General features: G+C 38.9%; 1 protein-coding gene across 1 annotated transcript; it reads right to left on the reverse strand.

The window, feature by feature from the left end:
- Window positions 1–59: 59 nt before the first annotated feature.
- Window positions 60–19,241, reverse strand: LOC142356507 (uncharacterized). Its single transcript, XM_075408403.1, has 4 exons — window positions 19,166–19,241; window positions 4,292–4,478; window positions 3,788–3,938; window positions 60–645 (listed from the first exon to the last, which is right to left on the reverse strand). The coding sequence occupies exons 1-4, from the start codon at window positions 19,226–19,228 to the stop codon at window positions 402–404; spliced, it is 645 nt and encodes a 214-aa protein (XP_075264518.1). The 5' UTR covers window positions 19,229–19,241; the 3' UTR covers window positions 60–401.
- Window positions 19,242–21,873: the final 2,632 nt, after the last annotated feature.

Here is a 21,873-nt window from a genome sequence, read left to right on the forward strand (position 1 = left end):
AAAAGATTAAATTTTAGGAAGAGCTGCTAATTTGAAAATACTTGTAACTCTGAAAAAGACAAATTAACAAAATTGAATTTAGTAAATCATGTATAAGCAAATCAAGCCCGAAAACCCCCTTTTTTAAACCAATAAACTAATTTAACAAACAACTTCTTTCAATTGTAGTTTGAGGCCAAAAATTCAATCAAATATGTTCTCTTTTAAGACATTTTTGCCACTTTCCTCCGCTCAAATAATCATTGCCTAAGTTTTCTTGAATTGTTTTTCCCGCCTTCATATAACAGTTGACCTTTCTCATGTTAAGTCACATAAATTTCACCAAGATCTCTAAATTCGTGCCCGACGGTCAATTAGAAAACAGTGACATTCACTTTTTGTACGCGTTCATGTGAACATTTTCAAGTGGTATATGGCTTTGATCGCTTCGTTTTCTCAGCTTTTGATGACTTCCAGTCAACGGACCTCCTTGTCATATGACCTCTCATTTGGGCTTGGATGACTGTGGCAGCGTGTTCTTGGGCTAACTCGTCGAACACTAGGACAGGGTCCTGCATAAGTGAAGCCCGCTTGGGAGGAATTCGATTCGCATCGTCATCTCCCTCGTCTGCATGAGGGGGTGGGTTCACATAAATAGGGTCAACTCTAAAATTAGAAGCGAATACATATAATCAGTAATTTCAAAGTTATCATCCTCAGACACTGTCAAGAGAAAAAAAATGGATTTCTAAAATCTATTTGTCCAAGTGTCAAAACTAATTCTGGAAACCTTATACCCAGTCACAAAAATTCTTGGCAGAGACTATGACAGAATTAAGAAAATTCTCTTTAAAAATGATAGAGACAATAATGAATTTAAAAAAAAAATGAGGCAGAAACAAAAGAATGTTAAAATGGATAAATAAAAGCAATGATAAAATGAATGAATGAAGAAAAAGATGAATAAATAACAAACACAAATATCATCATCATCATCATCATCATCATCATCATCATCATCATCATCATCATCATCATCATCATCATCATCATCATCATCATCATCATCATCATCATCATCATCATCATCATCATCATCATCATCATCATCATCATCATCATCATCATCATCATCATCATCATCATCATCATCATCATCATCATCATCATCATCATCATCATCATCATCATCATCATCATCATCATCATCATCATCAAAAGTCATATTTATTCGCCATTTGTCCTATTTGCTAGTTTTACTATCGCAAAAAACCCGTTTTACTATTGCCAGTGAACTTGTTACTGACATGTTGTTTCCTGTCACGAGCTGAAAAAAGTAACAAACAGAATAATGGTCAAATGATAACTTGGAGGAAATAAACCAGCGATCTTAATTATTGTTCTCACATTTTTCGAAAATTGGAATAAATTTATATTTGTACTTTTTTTGTAATCATTCTGACTAATTTGAATCTTTTGAGGGCATAAAAGGCTATTTTACGTAGTATCACTTCCCGGGTTGAAGTTTCTTTGATTTCATACAAGCATCATATATGATTTCATACTCTCCATACTTGATTTTTTAGTACGATCCTTGTATGAAACCAAAGAAATCATATATGATACTTGTATGATTAACAAGAAATCATATATGATCCTAGTACGAATACCAAGAATCATACATCTATTTTTCGAAAAAGTTTTACCATTCATGGTTTTTTGTTTTTATTCGGTAGGGCATCACCTATATGACACCCCGGTATCACATTGTGATCCGCCATAAGACCCTAACGTACAATATCATTTGCAAAGTTGGGCACTAAATAAAAGAGTAAGTCCAAATAGATAACAAATATTTTGACATACTCTGAAGCCAGTTTATAATTATAAATGCTCATTTATAAAAAAAATAATCAAGACAGAAATAATTTGCATATAACCTCAGATTCGTTTTCTGAATATGTTTAATCCACAAAGTTATTCTTTTAGCGCACACAAAGAATCAAATGTGGATTACAAATGCGATATAATAATTTAATAAGTCCTCTGACTACATTCTGCGAAAATTTGTCGCACCAGTCGATGTTTTATGTGTCATTTTTGACCTTGTATGATTTCCAAGAGATTTTTTCAACTTCATTAGGAAATCAAAAATATACAGTTTATAGCCTTCGAAATTTTTTGTATGATCCCTGTATGATTTCTAGGAAATCATATATGATCCTTGTATGACTACCAAGAAGATATGATTACTAAAAATCATAAATAACCTAGTATGAAATCAAAGAAAATTGTTTGATTGTTGATCCAGGTTTAAAGCTCTTTGCCTAAAAAGTGCTAATTTTTTGGCGCATTTCTTTCATTTTTGACCATTTTCATCATATTTATAAGGGATTTGGATAATTTTGTAACGGAAAAATCATTCAATCTGAAAACTTGTGAAGTTTTTGCTTCTGTAAATGAGAAACCATGCACAAAATATGAAACTCATCATTAAAATATCTCACATGAAATTTTGTAATTTTTTTAAAAAAACATCCGTTTGCATAAAATACTTGATGCAACGGTAAAGTTACCAAAAAAAACAATTAACGCATCATTTTGAAAAACGGCTCAATCATCAATGAATTCACACCCTTAAAATAATAGAAAATGGTTACTTTAAATATAAACCTGAATATGCTCGCTGAAGCGAGTTCTCCATGTAGTTGTTAACTAAAACTATGAGATTGAGAACAAATTGTTGTTTTTGTAGCGGTTAACAAATGCCTTTGCTGAATTTCGTTTTTATTTCTCCAAGATCATGTTTCTGCTCAATCATATGTCCCCAATTTACACCAAGTACTTTTGAAAAAGTAATTTTGTTTAATTTTTTGCTATGTTAAAAAAATTTCTTTAGCGTTTGCTTGTTCTAGTTGCCATTTGTTTCCGTAGACCAAGAATGCTATGTAAGCATTACTTTTTCTAAATATGTATATTAAATTTGAGCCTTTGATTTGAAAATCAGAAATTAACCGGACCTAACGCCAATTCAATTTCAGTACTGGGCAAGTCTAATTACATTTCTCATTTCATTACCGATTTAGAGCTATGATCATGTCCCTTTTTACACTTGGCAGTCTAAATCCAAATCTGATCAAAAACTTTAAAAGTCTTACTGCAAGTCTGGTTTAAGACTTGGCAAGTCTAAATCCAAGTCTTGCTCAAGACTTGGCAAGTCAAAAATGGGTCCGCCAAATTTGGACAAATAATTGTCGATTTAGTCCATTTTTGTGAAATTTGGACTAAAAACTGTTTGAAACGGCTGAAAAAGACCCATAACTACCTAAAATGACCTCGATGCCCTACAGTACTGTTTGTTTTTTTGTACCGGCTTGGTATCAATTTTCAAGACCTCGGGAAAGTGGCTAAAAATTAACCTCGAAATTGTGGCAGGTTACAAAATGTTTCGAAATTCAAAATTTCCACTCGAAAAATTTTGAAATGTTGGTTTTGACTTGGGAATCAACTTCCAAATGTTATCCAAGTCTTGTCTATGATTTGCTTCTATTAGACATTTATTTAGACTTGCCTAGTACTGGGAAACGAAATAAGACTCGGATTTAGACTTGAACATAGTACTGATGTAGAATTGGAGTTCGGTCCGGTAATTTAAAAGAGAAAGTAAACCAAAAAACTGTGAAACATGGTTTAACTTAATCTGGAATGGTATGCCATTTAAATTGTTCAACTATTTCCCTTACCGATTGAGTGCTCAATCGCCAATTGAGAATGAGATCGATAAAAATACTTTAATAATGATGCCTACGCTCTGTAGCTGTTGCGCCTTTCAGCCACTTCGGTTTCAAATCTTCCGGGATTTGACTCGTCTGTGATGTCCATGTTAGCCCCTTCTCCCCTTTCACCCCCTTCTCCTCTTTCTTCTTCATCTTCGTCATCTTCGTCCTCCGATGAATCAACTGCAGAAATAATTTCAAGTCAGATTCAGTTCACAATTGCCTCTGTTTCTCGCGAAAAGATTTTACTTTTTTCATATAGCTCATTCAGCGAACAATCTTATAGTCAAACAAAGGTGCGACTGTCATTTGTCTGTTTAAACTGGGTTCAATCTGTTGTTTAACTTAAATAGAACAAGATAAAAATTGACAAAATATACGAATTAATTTGCCCCTGTGTGACTTATGACCCCCATAATTATCATTTATAAGTTTAATATAAGGCTACAAAGAACTAATAATCTTTTTAGTATGGGGATTTGTCAAGAAAAATAAATCGAAATATCGGAGATTGTGTTCCGAATAGAATTGTTTACTTTTTGATATTCCCGGTAGTCCAGCAAGGTCATCATCGTCAGCAGACACTGGTGCTGATCTGATGTGGTATCCATAGCTCTTCCGTCTGGGCTTTCTCTCCATGTCTAATACATGCACGTCTTCTGATCTCTGCTCCCATGCACCACTGTCGTCCAGAGGCATTGGTCCCGGCAGAGCTGAGTAGTCCTAAATAAACAATACCGGAAGAATTCCAGTTCAGTGTGTTTCAAAACTGATAAGTTCGACTAACGTTATGGGTAGTCAAAGCCAATCAACACACCAGTTAAATCACATCCAATTAAAACCTGGTTCATCATATCAAGATCTTGATATGCTACTTTTGCATGAAAATATCAAGATATATGGGCATTTGATCTTCGCATGGGTATCAAGAAATTAAGCCGTAACAAAATGCAAAAAAAATAGATCGAAGCATGGATTCTTACCCTATCTGATCTTCTGAAGCAACTCCCAGGGTCCATCGCAATGCAGATTACTTCAAGAAAAGTGTGAAGATTCAGAATATGTATCTGAGTCAGTTAAAGGAACTTAATGCCTTAAAGAGAACTTCCCCTCTTGAACCCATGATCAGTCTAAGGACGTCTCAACTTTCTTATATTGATACAAACCGAAACTCCAATTGAATCCATGTATTTGTTTTTTAAGAGGGGAAATTCTTTTTAAAGAGGGACATCAAGTGACCACGATCTCCCCAGGTTGACCTTTCTCGGCAGCCATATCCAAGAAACATATTTGGTTCCATAGAGGCCATGAAGAAAGTTCCTGCATGATCTTACCATGGTTGCCAAGAAAAACATGTATGTTGTTTCAATGGATGCCAAGAACTTCATGATGGGTTTTTCATGCTTGCAAGAACACCATAAACAAAACTCGTTTTTTTAATCTCAACTGGTAAAAAGGTTGAAAACCTACCTGTTGACCTCTTGACCTTTCAGGAGGTATCTGAGTTTCCTGAATGATCTTAGCATGGTTACCAAGGAAACCATTTATGATATTTCAATGGTTGCCAAGAAATCCATGATGGGTTTTTCATGGTTGCCAAGAACGCAAGGAACAAAACTTTTTTTACGTCAACTGGTTAAAAAAAGGTTGAAAACGTACCTGACGACATTTCAGGAGGTATCCGGGGTTCCTGCATTAAATCCAAGAAAACCATGCTGGCGGGTGCATGGTACCGATACAATGCACCCGCCAGCATGGTTTTGTTGGTTATCATGAATGGTTTTCTCAGATGTAAAAGTGGAACCCCTGATACCTCTTGAAATGTCAACAGGTACGTTTTCAGCCTTTTTTACCTATTAACTCTGTCGGAAAATAACAGAAGTTCGGAAGATTCAATTCAACTCTTTTTTCGTCATATAACAACGTGTTATTAGAATAAAGCAACGTATAAGCATTATCAAGTTCAATGTAACAAGTGAAAACTTAGACAGCAAGATTTTGTTGTTCATTTAACAGGTTTTTTCGTCTGATGTCATTGACGTCAAAATTAGTTCGTATTCAATCGGCAATTGTCTAGAGAACCTAAAAATATTAAGCCGAAAACCAGCTTAATCGATATAGTGGTTATATTTACTTAAAATTAGGTTAAATGAACTTTTTCGGAACTTTCTACGTATATTAGAACGTTTTATACGCATTTAAATCTTATTAGGAACGATTTATATGCACATTTGAATACTCGATTCTGATTGGCTAATAATATCTCGCTTACTTATTTACTTCGTAACATCCTCCGGCCCGGAAGAAGATGTTGGGAAAACTGGTACAAGTTTTACAAGCGGGCGGACGAGTGAACCGGTCGACGTACGTAAAACGGCGGAGCGCGCGACGCTATCGGAGCCGTAACGGAGTTCCACAATCCGAGCGGTTGGGTAGTAACCCCTAGGGTTGGTTTCTTCAACTATCCAAACCAAGTCACCGGTCTTAAGGTGTTGCTCGGCAGGCGTCTGCCACTTAGAGCGTCGGTTCAGCGTCGGTACGTACTCTTTGATCCAACGGGACCAGATCGCATTAGCGTACGACTGCGCACGGGCGTAACGTTTACGATGGTCGAACTCATTATTGCCGACAACAGGCGGAATACCGGTAAAGTGTTCTCCTAAAAGAAAGTGGTTGGGCGTTAAAGCGTTCAAATCGCACGGATCAGCGCTTACGGGTGTTAAAGGACGCAAATTGAGAGCATTCTCCACGAGACAAAAGGTAGTATGCAGTACCTCATCCGTGAGGCGACGCGTGCCAAGAATAGTATATAACACGCGCTTGAAGCTGCGTACCAACCTCTCCCAGATACCACCTTGATGTGGTGCGCTGGGTGGATTGAATCTCCATTTTATACCTTTTTGAGCGAGCTCAGCTGCAATGTTGACAACGTTCCACTTTTCAATACTTTCTCGGAGTTCTTTCTCCGCTCCAATAAAGTTAGTGCCATTCTCCGACCAAATCATGGCAGGTGTACCCCTACGTGACACAAACCGCTCAACTCCCATAACACAAGAACTGGTGTCCATGGATGTAACTATCTCGACATGGACAGCGCGAGTAGTGAGACAGGTGAAGAGGAAGCCCCACCTTTTCTCAGTAGTACGGCGGACAGTAACATAGAATGGCCCAAAGTAGTCAACGCCAGTGTTCGTGAAGGGAAGAGACTGGTAAGCAAGTCTCTCCTTAGGTAAGTCAGACATGATTGGTTGCATAGTTACAGCTTGGAATTCTCGGCATCTCAGGCAGTGTGCTTTGATGGAACGCAAGGATGATCTTAGTTTCAGTACTGTATAGTGTTCCTGCACAATTGATCTTAGGTATTCAACGCCTTGATGATAATGCTGTACGTGCGTGTGTTCAAGGAACAGTATTACAAACGGATGACGTGCATCTAAGATGATTGGGTACTTTACGTTAAACCCAACTTCCATTAACCGCTTGATGAGGCCCGAGGAACGGATTAGCCCATTTGGACTAATAAACGGTGAATGTGGAGCATTTCGGCTACTCCGTTTAACGAATTTATTGTCAAGAAGATTTTTTCTTTCGGCTTCAAAAGACTCTCCTTGTACCAAGTACTGTAGATGACGCTTGGCTTCGTCAAACTCAGTAGGGTCAGCAAATGCTACCATCGGGTTTACGGTAGCCGGCATGTTTCAGCAGAAGCCGGAGAACGTATGCGGCAATGCGCAAGTACTTTTGATAAGAACTAAACTTATCAAATGGGAATAACGACGGAACGGGAGTTGTCTGTTTTTTAACAGATGTAGCGAGAGAGACAGTGTCTTCTATGATGACTGCTTGGTTGACGCCAAGTTTGATGTTATTAATGACGTCTTTGTTCGGTGCGAAAGGGAAACTTGAGTTAGATAAGAAATGTGGACCATTGACCCAACTGCTTAGTTGCAAAACCTCAGCGGACATTCCACGCGAGCCAGTGTCAGCTGGATTATCCTTAGTTGCGACGTGGTTCCATTGGTCAACGCTGGTATACTCCAAAATTTCACAAACGCGGTTTGCAACAAAGATTGGTTGCTTTTCATTAGAGTTTATCCACTGAAGAACAGTCGTGCTGTCTGTCCACATGAAAATTTGGTTAACAGTTACAGTAAGTGCCTGAATAATTTCGTTCTTCAGCCGAGCGGCAAGTAGAGCTGCTTGCAATTCCAGTTTTGGGACGGTCATTACCTTCATTGGCGCCACGCGCGCTTTCCCCAAAACAAACGCAAGCTCTGTTTTTATCTTGCCCGTAGGGGTTGTTACTCGGGCTCGAAGAAATGCGACGGCACTAAAAATATCCTGGGAACTGTCACCGAACATATGCAACTCTGTATTATCAAAGGGTCCACTAAAGTAACTTCGGGGATTTTTGATGTTTTCAAGCTTTGGTAAGTCCGCACTCCAGACCAAAAATCTTTGAACCATGTCCTGTGGGAGCTCGTCATCCCATTGCCGTCCTGTGACACGCCAGATGTCTTTTAAGAGCAATCGCGCACCGACGGTAAACGGTGCGACAAGACCAATGGGGTCAAAGACTTTCGAGACAAGACTTAGGACCAAGCGTTGCGTGAGGGACTTGGTGATAGCGCAGCTTGTACCCCTACTCACAACTAAAGTGTCATTAGTGTGATCCCACTTTAACCCTAGCACATGCAATGAATCCTCCTGACATGAAACAATAGCCTTGGGCTCAGTAGATTGAGGCGAACCATTAATTCGATCAGCCAGATTTTGCACATTGCTTACAAACTTTGTAAGCTTGAACCCACCGAGATGGAGAAGATGTACCAATTCCTTCGATCTATTGATGGCTTTCTCAGGAGACTCCACTGAGTCAAGGTAATCGTCCATGTAGAAGTTTTCAAGGACGGCTTTTGCAGCTTCGGCGTAAAACTTGGCATTGTCTCTCGCAGTGCGTTGTAATGCATAGTTGGCGCATGTGGGCAAGTCTTTAGCCCCGAATATATGGCGCGTATATTGATACACAACAACGTTAGTTGTGGGTTCCTCCCGCCACAGAAAGCGAAGTGATGGTTGATCTGATGGTAATACACCAACCTGTAGAAACATTCCCTCGATGTCGGCAGAGACGGCATATGGATGTTGTCGGAAGCGAAGAAGTACGTAAATAAGGTTTTGGAGCAGATCAGGGCCAGTGAGCAAAGATTTATTCAGTGAGGCGCCATGAAATTTTGCTGCTCCATTGAGCACCCTGCGCACCTTACCCGGTTTGTTCGGGTTTAAAACCGGATGGTGGGGTAGGTACCACCCTTTATCGGACCGGTTCTCAACCTTGTGAGCGTCCGGAACCTCAATTACATACCCCTTGTTTAGGTCTTCCTTGATGGTACTAGTCTACTTCTCTCTAAGGTCTTCATCCTTAGCCAATCGTTTTTCGAGAGATTTTAATTGCACAAGGGATGAGAAGTAATTATTTGGGAGCTTGGTGTTATCTGCTGCCCACAGCATTCCGACATCGTATCTCAGGCCATTGTGTATGGTGGTACTCTCAAGGATTTCGTGAGCCCTTGCGTCTGCTGCAGATCTTGAGTCGACCTGCTTGTTTGCCCCGAATGATTCAATGTCGTACCATGACTTTACTTGACTTGCTAACTCATTGTCTTGTTCGATATTCACTTTAAAGCACGTTGAGGTTAAACACGAACTTGATGGTAACGGACCGCTTAAGACCCAACCTATGGGCAAGCGTACGGCAACGGTTGAACGCTTCTCATCGGCAGAGAAGTATTCTAACGGGCGGATGGCATGATAGACATCTTGTCCGAGTATCATCTCAATTTCTTTATAGGAATATGTTACGGGATCAAGGACTGCTAAGTGTGGGTAAGTCTCTTGCAGGACCTGTACATTAATTATATCTGAGCCGACGTTCAGACTCTCTTTAACGAAAAGGTTGACGGTGAATGGTTCGAAATCTTGTTGTTCTCTTGATTTCACAGTAACTTCAACAACCCTAGTATCAACTACTTCTTCGGTATTAATACCCTTGACAGTTAGCTTTAGTGCTTTACCATGCAAACCGAGTCTATCTGCGAGACTACCGGCCACCCAAGAGTTACTGCAGGCGGTATCACACAAAACTAAAGCCTTGGTATCTAAACCGGACGAATTGACCAACTGCAATTCAGTCACCTGAAGGAGCCCCTAAACATCAGTAACAGATGACATTGTTGTGGTCTTCAAGTCATTGTTGCGCTCTTCAAGTCAGCATAATATGATAGTGACTTGAAAACCCCAACGAGACAGGATATTGCAGCAGAATAGTTTATGATGTTATCACTATTGTGCATTTTAAGAAGTGGAAAACTGCTTAGTTTATCCAAGTGTGCACTTACGACTGCCTGTGGCTGGCCAAATTTACGTTCCAAAGTCCTTAGTGCATCCTTGTACATTAAACCACAGTAAGCAAACTCGGCGACTGCGATCTTTGCTTTACCGGTGACGAGTGTTTTAAGGTACGTCAATTAACGTCATCAGTGAGCGGCTGCGAGTCGATCGGGCTTTTGAATTGACCATACCACTCATGCCATTTTAATGGATCGCCATTAAACTCTGCAAGTTTCCACTCAGGCAAAGGGTCGTTTCTCTTGCTTGTTATTGCATCAGCTAATTCCCTAATCAGTGACGCATTGTCCGGTATCGGAGGGGCAGGTGCAGACACCTGCGGACCGCTCCAACTCAACGGAGTGGGCCCAACATAGGGGTATGTTGGCTGAAAAACCGGAGTGGCTAGACCAGGTACAACATTAGTAGTCGCGATCAGGTTTTCCTGCTGCGCGCCTAACGGTGATTGCATATCAATCAAAGGGGGCGAATTGTGATAAATTCGTGGTGGAACATAAGTGCTTGATGGTGCGATATGGGCGTGTACATTTGGAGGCAGACTATTCACGGTGGTTGTGTCTTGGTTGAAAATTGACGGTCTGTGCTGTGGAAACCGCCAGTGACTCATATTTGGCACAAAATTTTGGCCAAGAGGGATATTGGGCATATTTGGGACAGGCGGAGCAACGGAACGTACAACTTTGTGTACTCGGTTATTATTATTCTGAAATGTTTTGACGAGAGGCTGATTATCTAAAGTGGCTTGTGGGATGGGAGCAGTGAGGTTAGGTGCGAAGACTGGGTTCGGAATGGGAAGGTCATTAGGATGAGCGGGTTCGGTGTTGTGCTGTTGAATGTTTGGACTTGGTGGGGCGCTTGGGTGCAGGGGAACGTTTATTGCGGGGGCTGGATGATTTGTTGTCGGAAAAGGAGGAAGAGTGGCGTTTGGTGCTCGGGGGAGATGTTTTTGACGAGGTCATCAATGAGGGAAGTCTAGAACGAATGGAAGCCTTCGGTTCCTGAAACTCACTCACTTTATCATCAGCAGAGTTGATGTAGTTTCGTACTGAAGTGAGGATGTTGTCGTTCTTGGTTGTCATTGCCTCTAAGTAAGACTCTAGTGAAGGAACAAGTGCACTTGGATCCTCCGTTTTTCCAGCAAATGCAATCAGGTCCTCATTTTTGTGTACAACGGTCATAAATGCTTCCTTGCACTTTGTTACTAGGCGTTCAACTTTCACTCGCCTACTTTGACTATTTATACAATGAAGGATATCTTCATGTCTAGCATGCAATTCAGCCTCACGCTTTGACCTGGCAGCGTAAAACTTTTTGACTTTTTGATCAAGACTATTAGACATCATTATGTTATTATTTCCAAACACCAGCGATCCTACCACTGCACACGGTTAATTATGCACACTGCGCACTCCAAATAAATCGAACCCACGCAAAACAAACCCAACGAAAAAGACACCAAACACAGCACACTGTAAACAGTCTGTAAAACAAACCGCCCAAAGAGCAAAGAAGGTCGTCGAGCACACTGTGCCCGACAAAACAGAAGTGGAGCGCTGAACGTTATGCGCTCAACGCGGAGGGAGGCAAAGGAAGTCGAGCGAGCAACGCGCGACGAAACGGTGACGTTACGGGAGGGAAGTCGAGCGAGCAGTGCGCGACGGAACGGAAACGGGACGTGCGGGAAAGCGGGTGGAAAACGCGCTACGCAACGAAACGGGACGGTGGGAGAGAACGGGCGGGAAATGAGGTTGGAAAGAACTATGTTAGCAGACCACAGCAAAAATTCAAGCAAACAACCTAGCCGTAACTCCAGAACAAACTTAAGTCACACCCCAGGAAGAAGGAGAGAAACTACTGCAAGACAATCTAACGTAGTTCATAATGGGTTTATAACGACAAGTTTAACGACAAACTAATTTACGGCAATGCAGTAGTACACTAAAAGGATGTAAAGGTCAGGAAATTTACTAGCCGTAACTCCAGAATAAACTTAAGTCACATCCTAGCAAAACCCAAACCACAACAAACAATCAGCATACTAGCGGTATTAAACAAACTACAGCAAAATTGAATAAACTACAATAGTGTATTTGTAGATGAAGACAGTTGGAAAGTCAAGAAACAATCCAGCCGTAACTCGAGAATAAACTTAAGTCACACCCTAGAAGGCAACAAGACCAAACCAACTAGCAATCATACAGGTACACATAAACATAAAGCAGCAAAATAAATATACTACAACAGGAAGGCTAGTAAATTAGTAAAGTTGAAAAGTCAAAGGGCAATCCAGCAGTAACTCGAGAATAAACTTAAGTCACACCCTAGAAAGCTGTAAGACCCAAACAACAAACCAGCAAACTAGCATACTCAATATACTACAGCAAAAACAACAACATACTTCATCACATATGACATACTACATCGAAATCCGGAAAAGTAGCCGAAGAAAACGAAAAGCGAAAACTTGGGAGAGCGACGTTCTTGAAAAACGGAACTCGGAGAATTGAAAAGTTAAAGGAGAAAAAGGACGAGGACGAAACGGTACATAAACGAGCGACGAGGAAAAATTATAGTGATTCCATAATTTTTTTTGTGGACCGGAGGTTGTGAAAATTTTCAAAACTTTTTGTGTTTATTGAGTTTTACTCAATTTACGAACCTTCTTGTTGAGAAATTGATTTTTTGACAAATTTTTCAAAATTTTATGCTTTTGTTCAATTTTTTCTATTTTTGGTCAACATTTCTGCAATTTCTTGATTACAGAACGGTAATCCAGTAAACTAGACGGTTTTAAACTCAAAAGTACGGTTTATCAATATTCGGTATTGATTTTCTAAAGTTTTTTGCGATTGCCTCAAACTTGACCAAAAATTTTCAAAATTGAACAATTTAGCATTATTTTCTCTCAATTTTCTCTATATCAGAGGTTATTTTTTGATATACTAACCGACTATATCAATTTTCTCGAATTTTTGGTAAATCAGCCAAAAATTTTCAAAAATGACGTTTTTTAGTCTCAAAATTTATGTTTGCCAGGGCCCCTTCACCAGTGTTTTCTACTAAGATTAGTTTAATTCCACTACAACAATGTCAAAAAATTTCACGGGTTGGGTTTCTTGCCTTCTAGGTGATAAATCTAATTAATTCACACTAATCAGCAAAAAAAATTCTTTAATGTTCTGTCTTACAGTTTTGTCGATGTCAGTTTGACCTCTGTAGATGCTCTGAGTGCCTCTTTTCATCTCGTTTAATGTCTCTCTGTGACATCAGATTCACTTCGTCGTCCTAGAGTATCTCATTGTGAGGACTACACTGGACGTCTGAACCACTAGAGCTGATAGAGAAACCCATTTCATGTAGTTTCATTCTCCACCTCCGTCTCCAATGACACCTGTTACTTTTAGATGACATAAGGATGTAGACAAGACTGTGTTACAACGCAAGCTTTCCGGAATAATATACAAGGGAAAATAACAATGTTATAAAGGATTATTTAAGTCAAATTTATTGCACAGTAAGGTATTAACAAAAAATAGTAATGATGAGCCCTGGCAGTAGTTTCAGGTAAATAAGTTGATGACGAATTGGGATGAATTTGAGTTACTAAACAGTAGGCATGATTAATTGGTTTGTATCAAGTCAATGGTTCTTGTTTAGGATAGATGGAGTGGATGTAAATAACAAACATATACGTTTTGTCAACTTAGTTGAATGAGTGAATGAACTGAAGTGAGCTGAATGCTCTACCAATGAGCTATACCCCCGTACCTCTCGCATGCCCCCGTACCTCTCGCATAGGTTAATAAGTCGACGACTTAATCAGAATTAACGGATAATAAGGGTCGCGGTACCAATATCAACTCTGTCGGAAAATAACAGAAGTTCGGAAGATTCAATTCAACTCTTTTTTCGTCATATAACGACGTGTTATTAGAATAAAGCAACGTATAAGCATTATCAAGTTCAATGTAACAAGTGAAAACTTAGACGGCAAGATTTTGTTGTTCATTTAACAGGTTTTTTCGTCTGATGTCATTGACGTCAAAATCAGTTCGTATTCAATCGGCAATTGTCTAGAGAACCTAAAAATATTAAGCCGAAAACCAGCTTAATCGATATAGTGGTTATATTTACTTAAAATTAGGTTAAATGAACTTTTTCGGAACTTTCTACGTATATTAGAACGTTTTATACGCATTTAAATCTTATTTGGAACGATTTATATGCACATTTGAATACTCGATTCTGATTGGCTAATAATATCTCGCTTACTTATTTACTTCGTAACATTACCAGTTGAATTAAAAGACTAGTTTTGTTCATGGTGTTCTTGGCAACCCTGAAAAACCCATCAAGAATTTCTTGGCAACCATTGAAATATCATACATGGTTTTCTTGGCAACTGTGCCAAGATGATGCACGAAAACCAGAATCCAATCCATGTGTGTTGTAAGAGCTTTTTGAGCAATGTTGATATTTTCCATGGTCAGCTATATGGTTGCCAAGTTACCATAAACTCAATATATGGTTTGGGCATGGTTGCGAAGAATGATTTATGCTGGTCAACCCGGGTCAATATTTACAGTGTATGGTAAAAACTCATCCACCCTCAATCACTATCTCCTGTCAAAAAATTGGCATATGATTGTTTTATCTCAATGATTGCTGGTGACGGACTTTTATGCCACACAAGTCCGCTCAAAGTTCAGAGCTCTCTGGTTGGCTCGCATTGGAATCCATGGAAGCCAACCATGGATTCTCTGATCATAAGAAATCCATCGGTGTGACATCTTTGATTTCTAATGGATCATAGAAAATCCTTGGAAATTTAATTAAAACCATAAATTTTTGCTGCTTTCGCATTTGTGTTTGTCTTGATATTTTTGAACTTTGCACTTGGATCTTCGAGATGTTTAGAAGCTCAACTGCTTCAATTCCCTCCACGTGTCATTTTTTTGTTGAAGAACCGACCAAGGTATCTCTGCGCCTCAGATGCATACTAGTGTCTTATCTTATTTTAAAGTTATTAAATACATTAAAATGTCCTGTTTCCAGAAATAACAAAACTCGTGTCCATTTTAAGCCGACAGGAAACGTTTATAAGAAACTATTCTGATCCATAAATGAGAAGAAATTGTTATAAAATTTTGGATTCATCGATCGAAATAATTTCGAAGCTATGAATATTTTCTGATTGGATTGAAGAAAATACACCGCACTGACTCATCGATGATAACCAACGGAACTTCAAATCCGTTGCCTCTAATAGTTAAAGAGCGATACCAATAATCACCATTCTCCAATAGAAAAAAAAAGAGAAAGCCTTGAAAATCTGCCTTGATCGGACTCGTATGTGCCCCAAAATATGTGACAAAATAACTTCGTTTTGAAATTAAACGATTTCTACAGAGGTTATGAGGATTTTCCAGTTTTACAAAATTCTAATCGCAGTTGTCACAATTCTAAAAAAACGTTGTCACCAAATTGCAAAAATTATAAAATTTTGGTTGAAAAGTGAACATTAAAACATAAATATTTGATGGGAAAAATTCTTGCCGTTGGTTTAGAGTGGTTTAGGGGATTAGGTGGAGTAGGTGAAACTCTTGTATCACTCAAATCGGTTCAATGGTTATTCACTAAAATTACTCCAAATTTTTTCTTGCCTATAATTTAATGATTGCTTGGTTTAAAGTGGTGCCTAGACGCTGTTTGCGTATGAATTTTTAAGACCTATTTCTTTAATAAAACGTAAAAAAGTCTCACAACCTGTAGAAAATAAAGTGACCATCACCAAATTCTCGACCTTTTGGAAGCAATAAAGAGAAAACTAAGTTTCATTGGTTAGTGTCTGCGGATAAGTTAATTATTCCTTTAATATTTCAGTAAAAATTTACCAGAGAACTGCCAAAAACCAATTTTGTATTTCCAAATCAGAACTAACAGTGCGACACTTTCTCAAAGGTGATTAATTTCAGTATTTCATTCAAGTACTAAAATAAACTCTCTTTATTCCATTATCAAAGGTATAAAAGGAGTGAAAATAAAGACAAAAGTATAAAAATGTCTGTCTTCGGGCAATAATTCCTAAAGAAAATCAGTTGCAGTTGGTAGAAAAATTTTGTTAATGGATTTAGTAAGAAAGTTTCTTAGATATCTTCAGCCGGCAAAGACTATCGATTAAACAAAAATGCATTAGATTAACTTTCTAAGAAAAAGTGTCATAACAGAGATATTAAATGTAGGATGAGAAAAGAAGATATACATCTGTGTTTTTGGTTTACAAAAACCAGACTTTAAAATAAACAAATTTGCTTAATGGCAATGAATGAAAAAAAGGGTTATATTTTGAACAGCAGCTAAGCTAAATAACAATTCATAAGATGAATAACATGATTTCCATCAGTATCCGTACCCGGACCTACCTCACATATTATTTCAGTGCTGAATCATTAAATTTTAATTATGTGTTTTATTATGTCAAGTTTGCTGATCATGACACTTTATAGACTGTTTATGATGTATTTTTAGCTTCTGCTATGTCGATGGGCTGCATAGTATGAAATAATAAACTTCTTTTTGTCTTAACAGAATGAATCATAAACTGTCTTTTGTCTGCAAAGCATGATTTTAAGATGAGCAGGATGCAAAGTATTCGCTTGATTTAGGATGCGCAGGATGCGTAGCATTCGCTCAAAATTAGCATTATAACTAATAGAAGCAGTTTTCTGTTTGCCTTTCTAGTCATTTCGACTCTATATTTTGCAGCGCTTTGTTTGAACAAGCCTCTCAAGTGGCACTCAATTTGCAAAATAGACGCTGTGCTAAGCATAAAATTAAGCATTTATATTAAGCATAAATTTTGTTTACAGTAATTTGGCTAAAATCATGTAATCATGTAGTCAAAATCAAAATCATGTGCTTGTACGATTAAGTTTTAGTTGTTGCACGTTTTGAGTTCACAAGATTTGAATTCTCCTCATTCACACATGAAGCCAAAGAAATCACAGCAGGAGGTCGGAGGTCGGTGGTCGGTTTCAGGAGGTTGGAGGTCGAATAACAGCGTCTGGTGCGCTCGGATCTGGTCCGATTGGCCGAATGAGTGAAGACCGAAGGTTGTCGATCCCGTCCAGCTGAACAAAATTAAAGGAAACCTAAACATTTGAACGTCAAAATTACATTTGAATGCAGCAAAATAATATGTCAAAAAATAAAAGTCTCCCCAAAACAAATAAAGAATACCCCTCGTAAGAAAATTTATGCAGACCATCCACCACCACCCGTTACAAATTAGCACGTTTATTTAACAAAAACAGCACATGCTCCTGGGAGAGCGAGGGGGGGGGGTGGGGGGATTGGGCGTAAAAAATAACCCAGTATACCTGAGTGAGGTAAGTCACGTATGACACAATGAACACATCAATCTAGGAACGTTTAGCTTACGGCTTTATAGCTACATGAAATGCTGCCGACCTCCGCTGCCGACGTCCGCTACCGACCTCCGCTGCCGACCTCCGCTTCCGACCTCCGCTTCCGACCTCCTCTGCCGACCTCCGCTACCGACCTCCGATACCGACCTCCGCTACCGACCTCCGATACCGACCTCCGATACCGACCTCCGCTACCGACCTCCGCTACCGACCTCCGACCTCCGATACCGACCTCCGATACCGACCTCCGATACCGACCTCCGCTTCCGACCTCCGCTTCCGACCTCCGCTTCCGACCTCCGCTTCCGACCTCCGCTGCCGACCTCCGATACCGACCTCCGCTACCGACCTCCACCGATGAACCAATATATGGTATAGATGTGAATGCACCAATATATGGTTTAGTTAGTTTTTGAGGGTATCGCCATTTTAAAAATGTTAGGCATGAGATCAGCTATTCGAAATTTTCAATATTTGCTATGTGCAGTCTGAGAGTTCTTTGTCTGCACAGTCTGATGGTGAAACATTCTGTGCAGATTTGACCAAGATTGTAAATTAGGCTGCGAAGAAGAGGAACAGAGTGGGATGTAGTCTGGGCAGACTGACAAAAGGTTTATACTTCTATTTGTCTGGTTCAGTACTGGTTAAAATTGAAAGTCAATGGTACAGCGCTGAAACCCACTGCGACCAAACTCCGGGTAGACCAATAAAACTTTTTTAGCGAATCTTTTCATGAATTAAAGAGGAAACAAACGGAAAAAAGATCCTGTTTAAAATTAAGCTTACTCCACAAAACTAGTGACATCAATAGCAATGAATAAAGTATGCCATTTTTCTGTTTTCGAATTTACAATATTATTTTCTTTCCGTAGGAATTGATTGCCAGTTGTTCTGACAACTTGCCGTAAATATTGGCCCACAGGCTGAGATTACAAATAACTAATGTACACATCGCTAAAATTTCTCGGATTTTCTTTGAATCTGAAAACTTATTATATTAAATCAGCTCAGACGCAATTTTTTTTACTACAACGAGCGAGATGACAAATTTTTTTAAGTAATATCGTGATTAAAATTGCAGTTCGCTGAGTGTAGTGTTCAAAATCTAAGCTGCTACTGTCCATAATGTTTGATTTAGTTCATTCTAAAAACCTAAACGCAAACTGATTACTGTCCAATTGGTTCCAAGTTGTGAAAGACAACGCTTTCTAACATCTCTAACAAGGGGAAAGTGAATAAACCCAGAGATCGAGAAGTTAGAGGAAAAAGTTCTATGAAGTGAAAAAATCTGGTTAATACGGTAAAAATTTCCCGAGAAATGCAATTACTGCAGTCAATATTTGACAGCTGTAAATTGTATTTCCTAGGAAAGTTCAACTCTCAGACCTTGCAAAATCTCATCGTTTGTAATTGTTTAATCAAATTATACCAAAAAGTTGAATAAAATTTCAGCGCATTGAACTCAATTCACGCACTTGACGACCCGTTTATCTGAGTTCTTATCTGGATAAATTCAGGACCCGACGGTATTGATTCACTACTGAATTTGTTTAACAAATTATTTTTAGTTTTCACCTGGTTCAAGGAGCTCTTAAGTACAGCCATGTTGCTGATGTCACCCTCTACACCACCATGCATGAGCAGCTTATCCTTGCTCGGCTCCAACCCACCCCCACCCCCTCCTTCCCCCTCTGCGGAGTGGGTCAATGTGGAGTCTGACGTAGTGGGCGCTGTGGTGAGAGGGTGTTTGTACTTCCTACTGGGTGCAGCTGACATACCTCCCTCTCCAGAGTTTGAGTCACTCGTGCTCAAAGTCTTACTGACAATTAAAACGTCTGTTTATGGACATTTTCAACTGTTCCCTTTGTATCAACCACCAGCTGGTATATAGGCCGAACAGAATTGCAAAGTTAATAGAGTAATTAAAGGTTAAAATGCTGGACCGCTTTTCTGGAGATAGTTGGTTCGAGCCCTCTTAGCCCTGATTAATTGTTCCAATTGATGTTTGGTGTGTTTTTACATCTTTCCTCGAGGCAAATTATTAAGTTCATTTTTATGACTTCCATGATGAGGTTGGTTTCCATGACCACCGTCCAGACCCGGCCCAATTAGAGCTCTTTTGGAAAGTTTGCAAAAGAAATTTGAAGTGTCCGGACGGTCTTAAGAGAGCACAAAATCTGGTCACGTGACCTCAATAACGTGGCCTCAAAATTCCGCACAGGCAAATCATTAACTTTTATAATAATTCTTTGTGGTTCCGACCCCACTTGTGAGGGGAGGAATTATATACTCAAATGGTTTTTTTTCTTCAGACAATTTTGGCCGATCGATATATTTTTGCCTGTTTTTGTTGTTGTTTTCATAGTCATAAGATTTATTGTGATATCTTTTTGGTTATTAATGCATGACAAACATCTTTTTCCTCCCATCGGGTTAAATCTGACCGTAGTTATTGACCTCGCAAATTCTCATCGTTTGTAATTGTTTAATCAAATTATGACAAAAAGTTGAATAAAATTTCAGCACTTTGAACTCAATTCACGCACTTGACTACCCGTTTATCTGAGTTTTTATCTGGTTAAGGTTTTATCTGACTGCTTTTTGACGTTGTTACTAGGTGCTTTTTAATTTAGATATTCGGTTTTTCCTCACTTTGTCAAATTGTTACCTAGTCTCATTATGGAAAGTTTTCATCTGCTGTATAGTTAGGAAATGGTAACTTTGTGTAGTTAAGGTTTTATCTGATTGCATTTTGACGTTGTTACTAGGTACTTTTACAATTAGATATTGAGTTTATGCCTTGAAACTTTTATTTTTACTAATTTTATTATTTGTTTGTTTTTGTCTCGTAGTCTCTTTACTGTCAAATCTCGTTGGCGCTGTAATGAGGCACGGTATTATGTAATTCAATTAGTAGATAGGTCGTGTAGTGATTGTTTGAAACTCAAACATCTATTTTTGTTATCTCTTCATTTGTTTGACAATTAAGTCAAAAATGTAGGTGAGCTCGGGTCGGAACATCATGTGCGAACGCACATTAACGAGCCTCCTTGTTTCATTTAGTTAATCACGCAAAAATTGAAATGCCAATTTAGAAATATTTTAATATATTAGACAATTTTTCAAACGGTTTCAAAATCTTGCAAATTTCCTGCCAGGTTTGAGTTCTTGAATAATTACAATTAAGGGATCTTTTCAACAATTGCCCAACCCCCTTCGCAAGGAGGGGATATTCTCGAATAGAATTTAAGGGAGTGATTTATTAACCAATCAGAGACGACTAAAGCTTTCCGTGTATGCTCATACTCTGTTAAACTGGATAGAATAAAATGCGCCATGCTAGGGCAATTAGTCGAATTGGAATACAAAGCGAAGAGAATTTCCGACTGGCGGGTCGGTGGGCGCGCTTCGCTCGCCGCGATAACTGACCCGCGATGTCCGGATTATATATCCCACAGCGCGTGAGAGGCATGGCCATGAACAGCGGTCCGCAATTGCGCTTAAACTGATATTCAGTTATCTGGACTGCACGCCAACTAATATTGTGGTAAAGTATAGCACAAAAGGAGTGACGATTCTCTGCTAGGAGCCAAAAGGGGGGGGGCAATTGTTGAAAAGATCCCAATTAACTTCTAATAATTCGGGTTTGATGTACATAATTACCCCTGAAGTTGTCTCCCTGTGAATAATCATACGACCTTCATACTGACTTACACTGATTCATGATGTGGCAGCAATTTCTCATATTTAGAGCTGCTGACAGATGACTTGAGTGAGTGACCTCGAGTTCGCTCTCCTGAAGATGCCCCGAGTTTTCCACTAGTTTGCTCATTAGTGTCTTCTTTTATCTCCACTTGTATAGTGCCTATAGCTTCTTCTAAACAGCAAAAAAAACTTTCGTAATCGAAATCTACCCGGAAAATTCCTGTATGGCCTACCAGAAATGCATCTCTGATCGGGGTTTAACTCAGGAACAATTTCTTAAACGAATTTTTGGTAACTGACGTAAACACATGTTTTTCCCCTTAAAAAAACCTAAGAGGCGAATGCGCTGAACTCTTGCTGAAATTTTCTTCGCCTCATTATTCGAATTTTTATATTACTCAAAGTTTTTAACATAATTATATACGCAGAGTTATAAAATTACGCACAGCTATAAATAAATTGAAATACTAACCAGAGTTTACTAACTGACGAATATATATATATATATATATATATATATATATATATATATATATATATATATATATATATGTATATATATATATATATATATATAT

The sequence above is a fragment of the Convolutriloba macropyga genome, unplaced genomic scaffold (genome assembly GCF_964194025.1).
Source record: "Convolutriloba macropyga unplaced genomic scaffold, txConMacr16.3 SCAFFOLD_2354, whole genome shotgun sequence".
Classification (NCBI taxonomy): Eukaryota; Metazoa; Xenacoelomorpha; order Acoela; family Convolutidae; genus Convolutriloba; species Convolutriloba macropyga.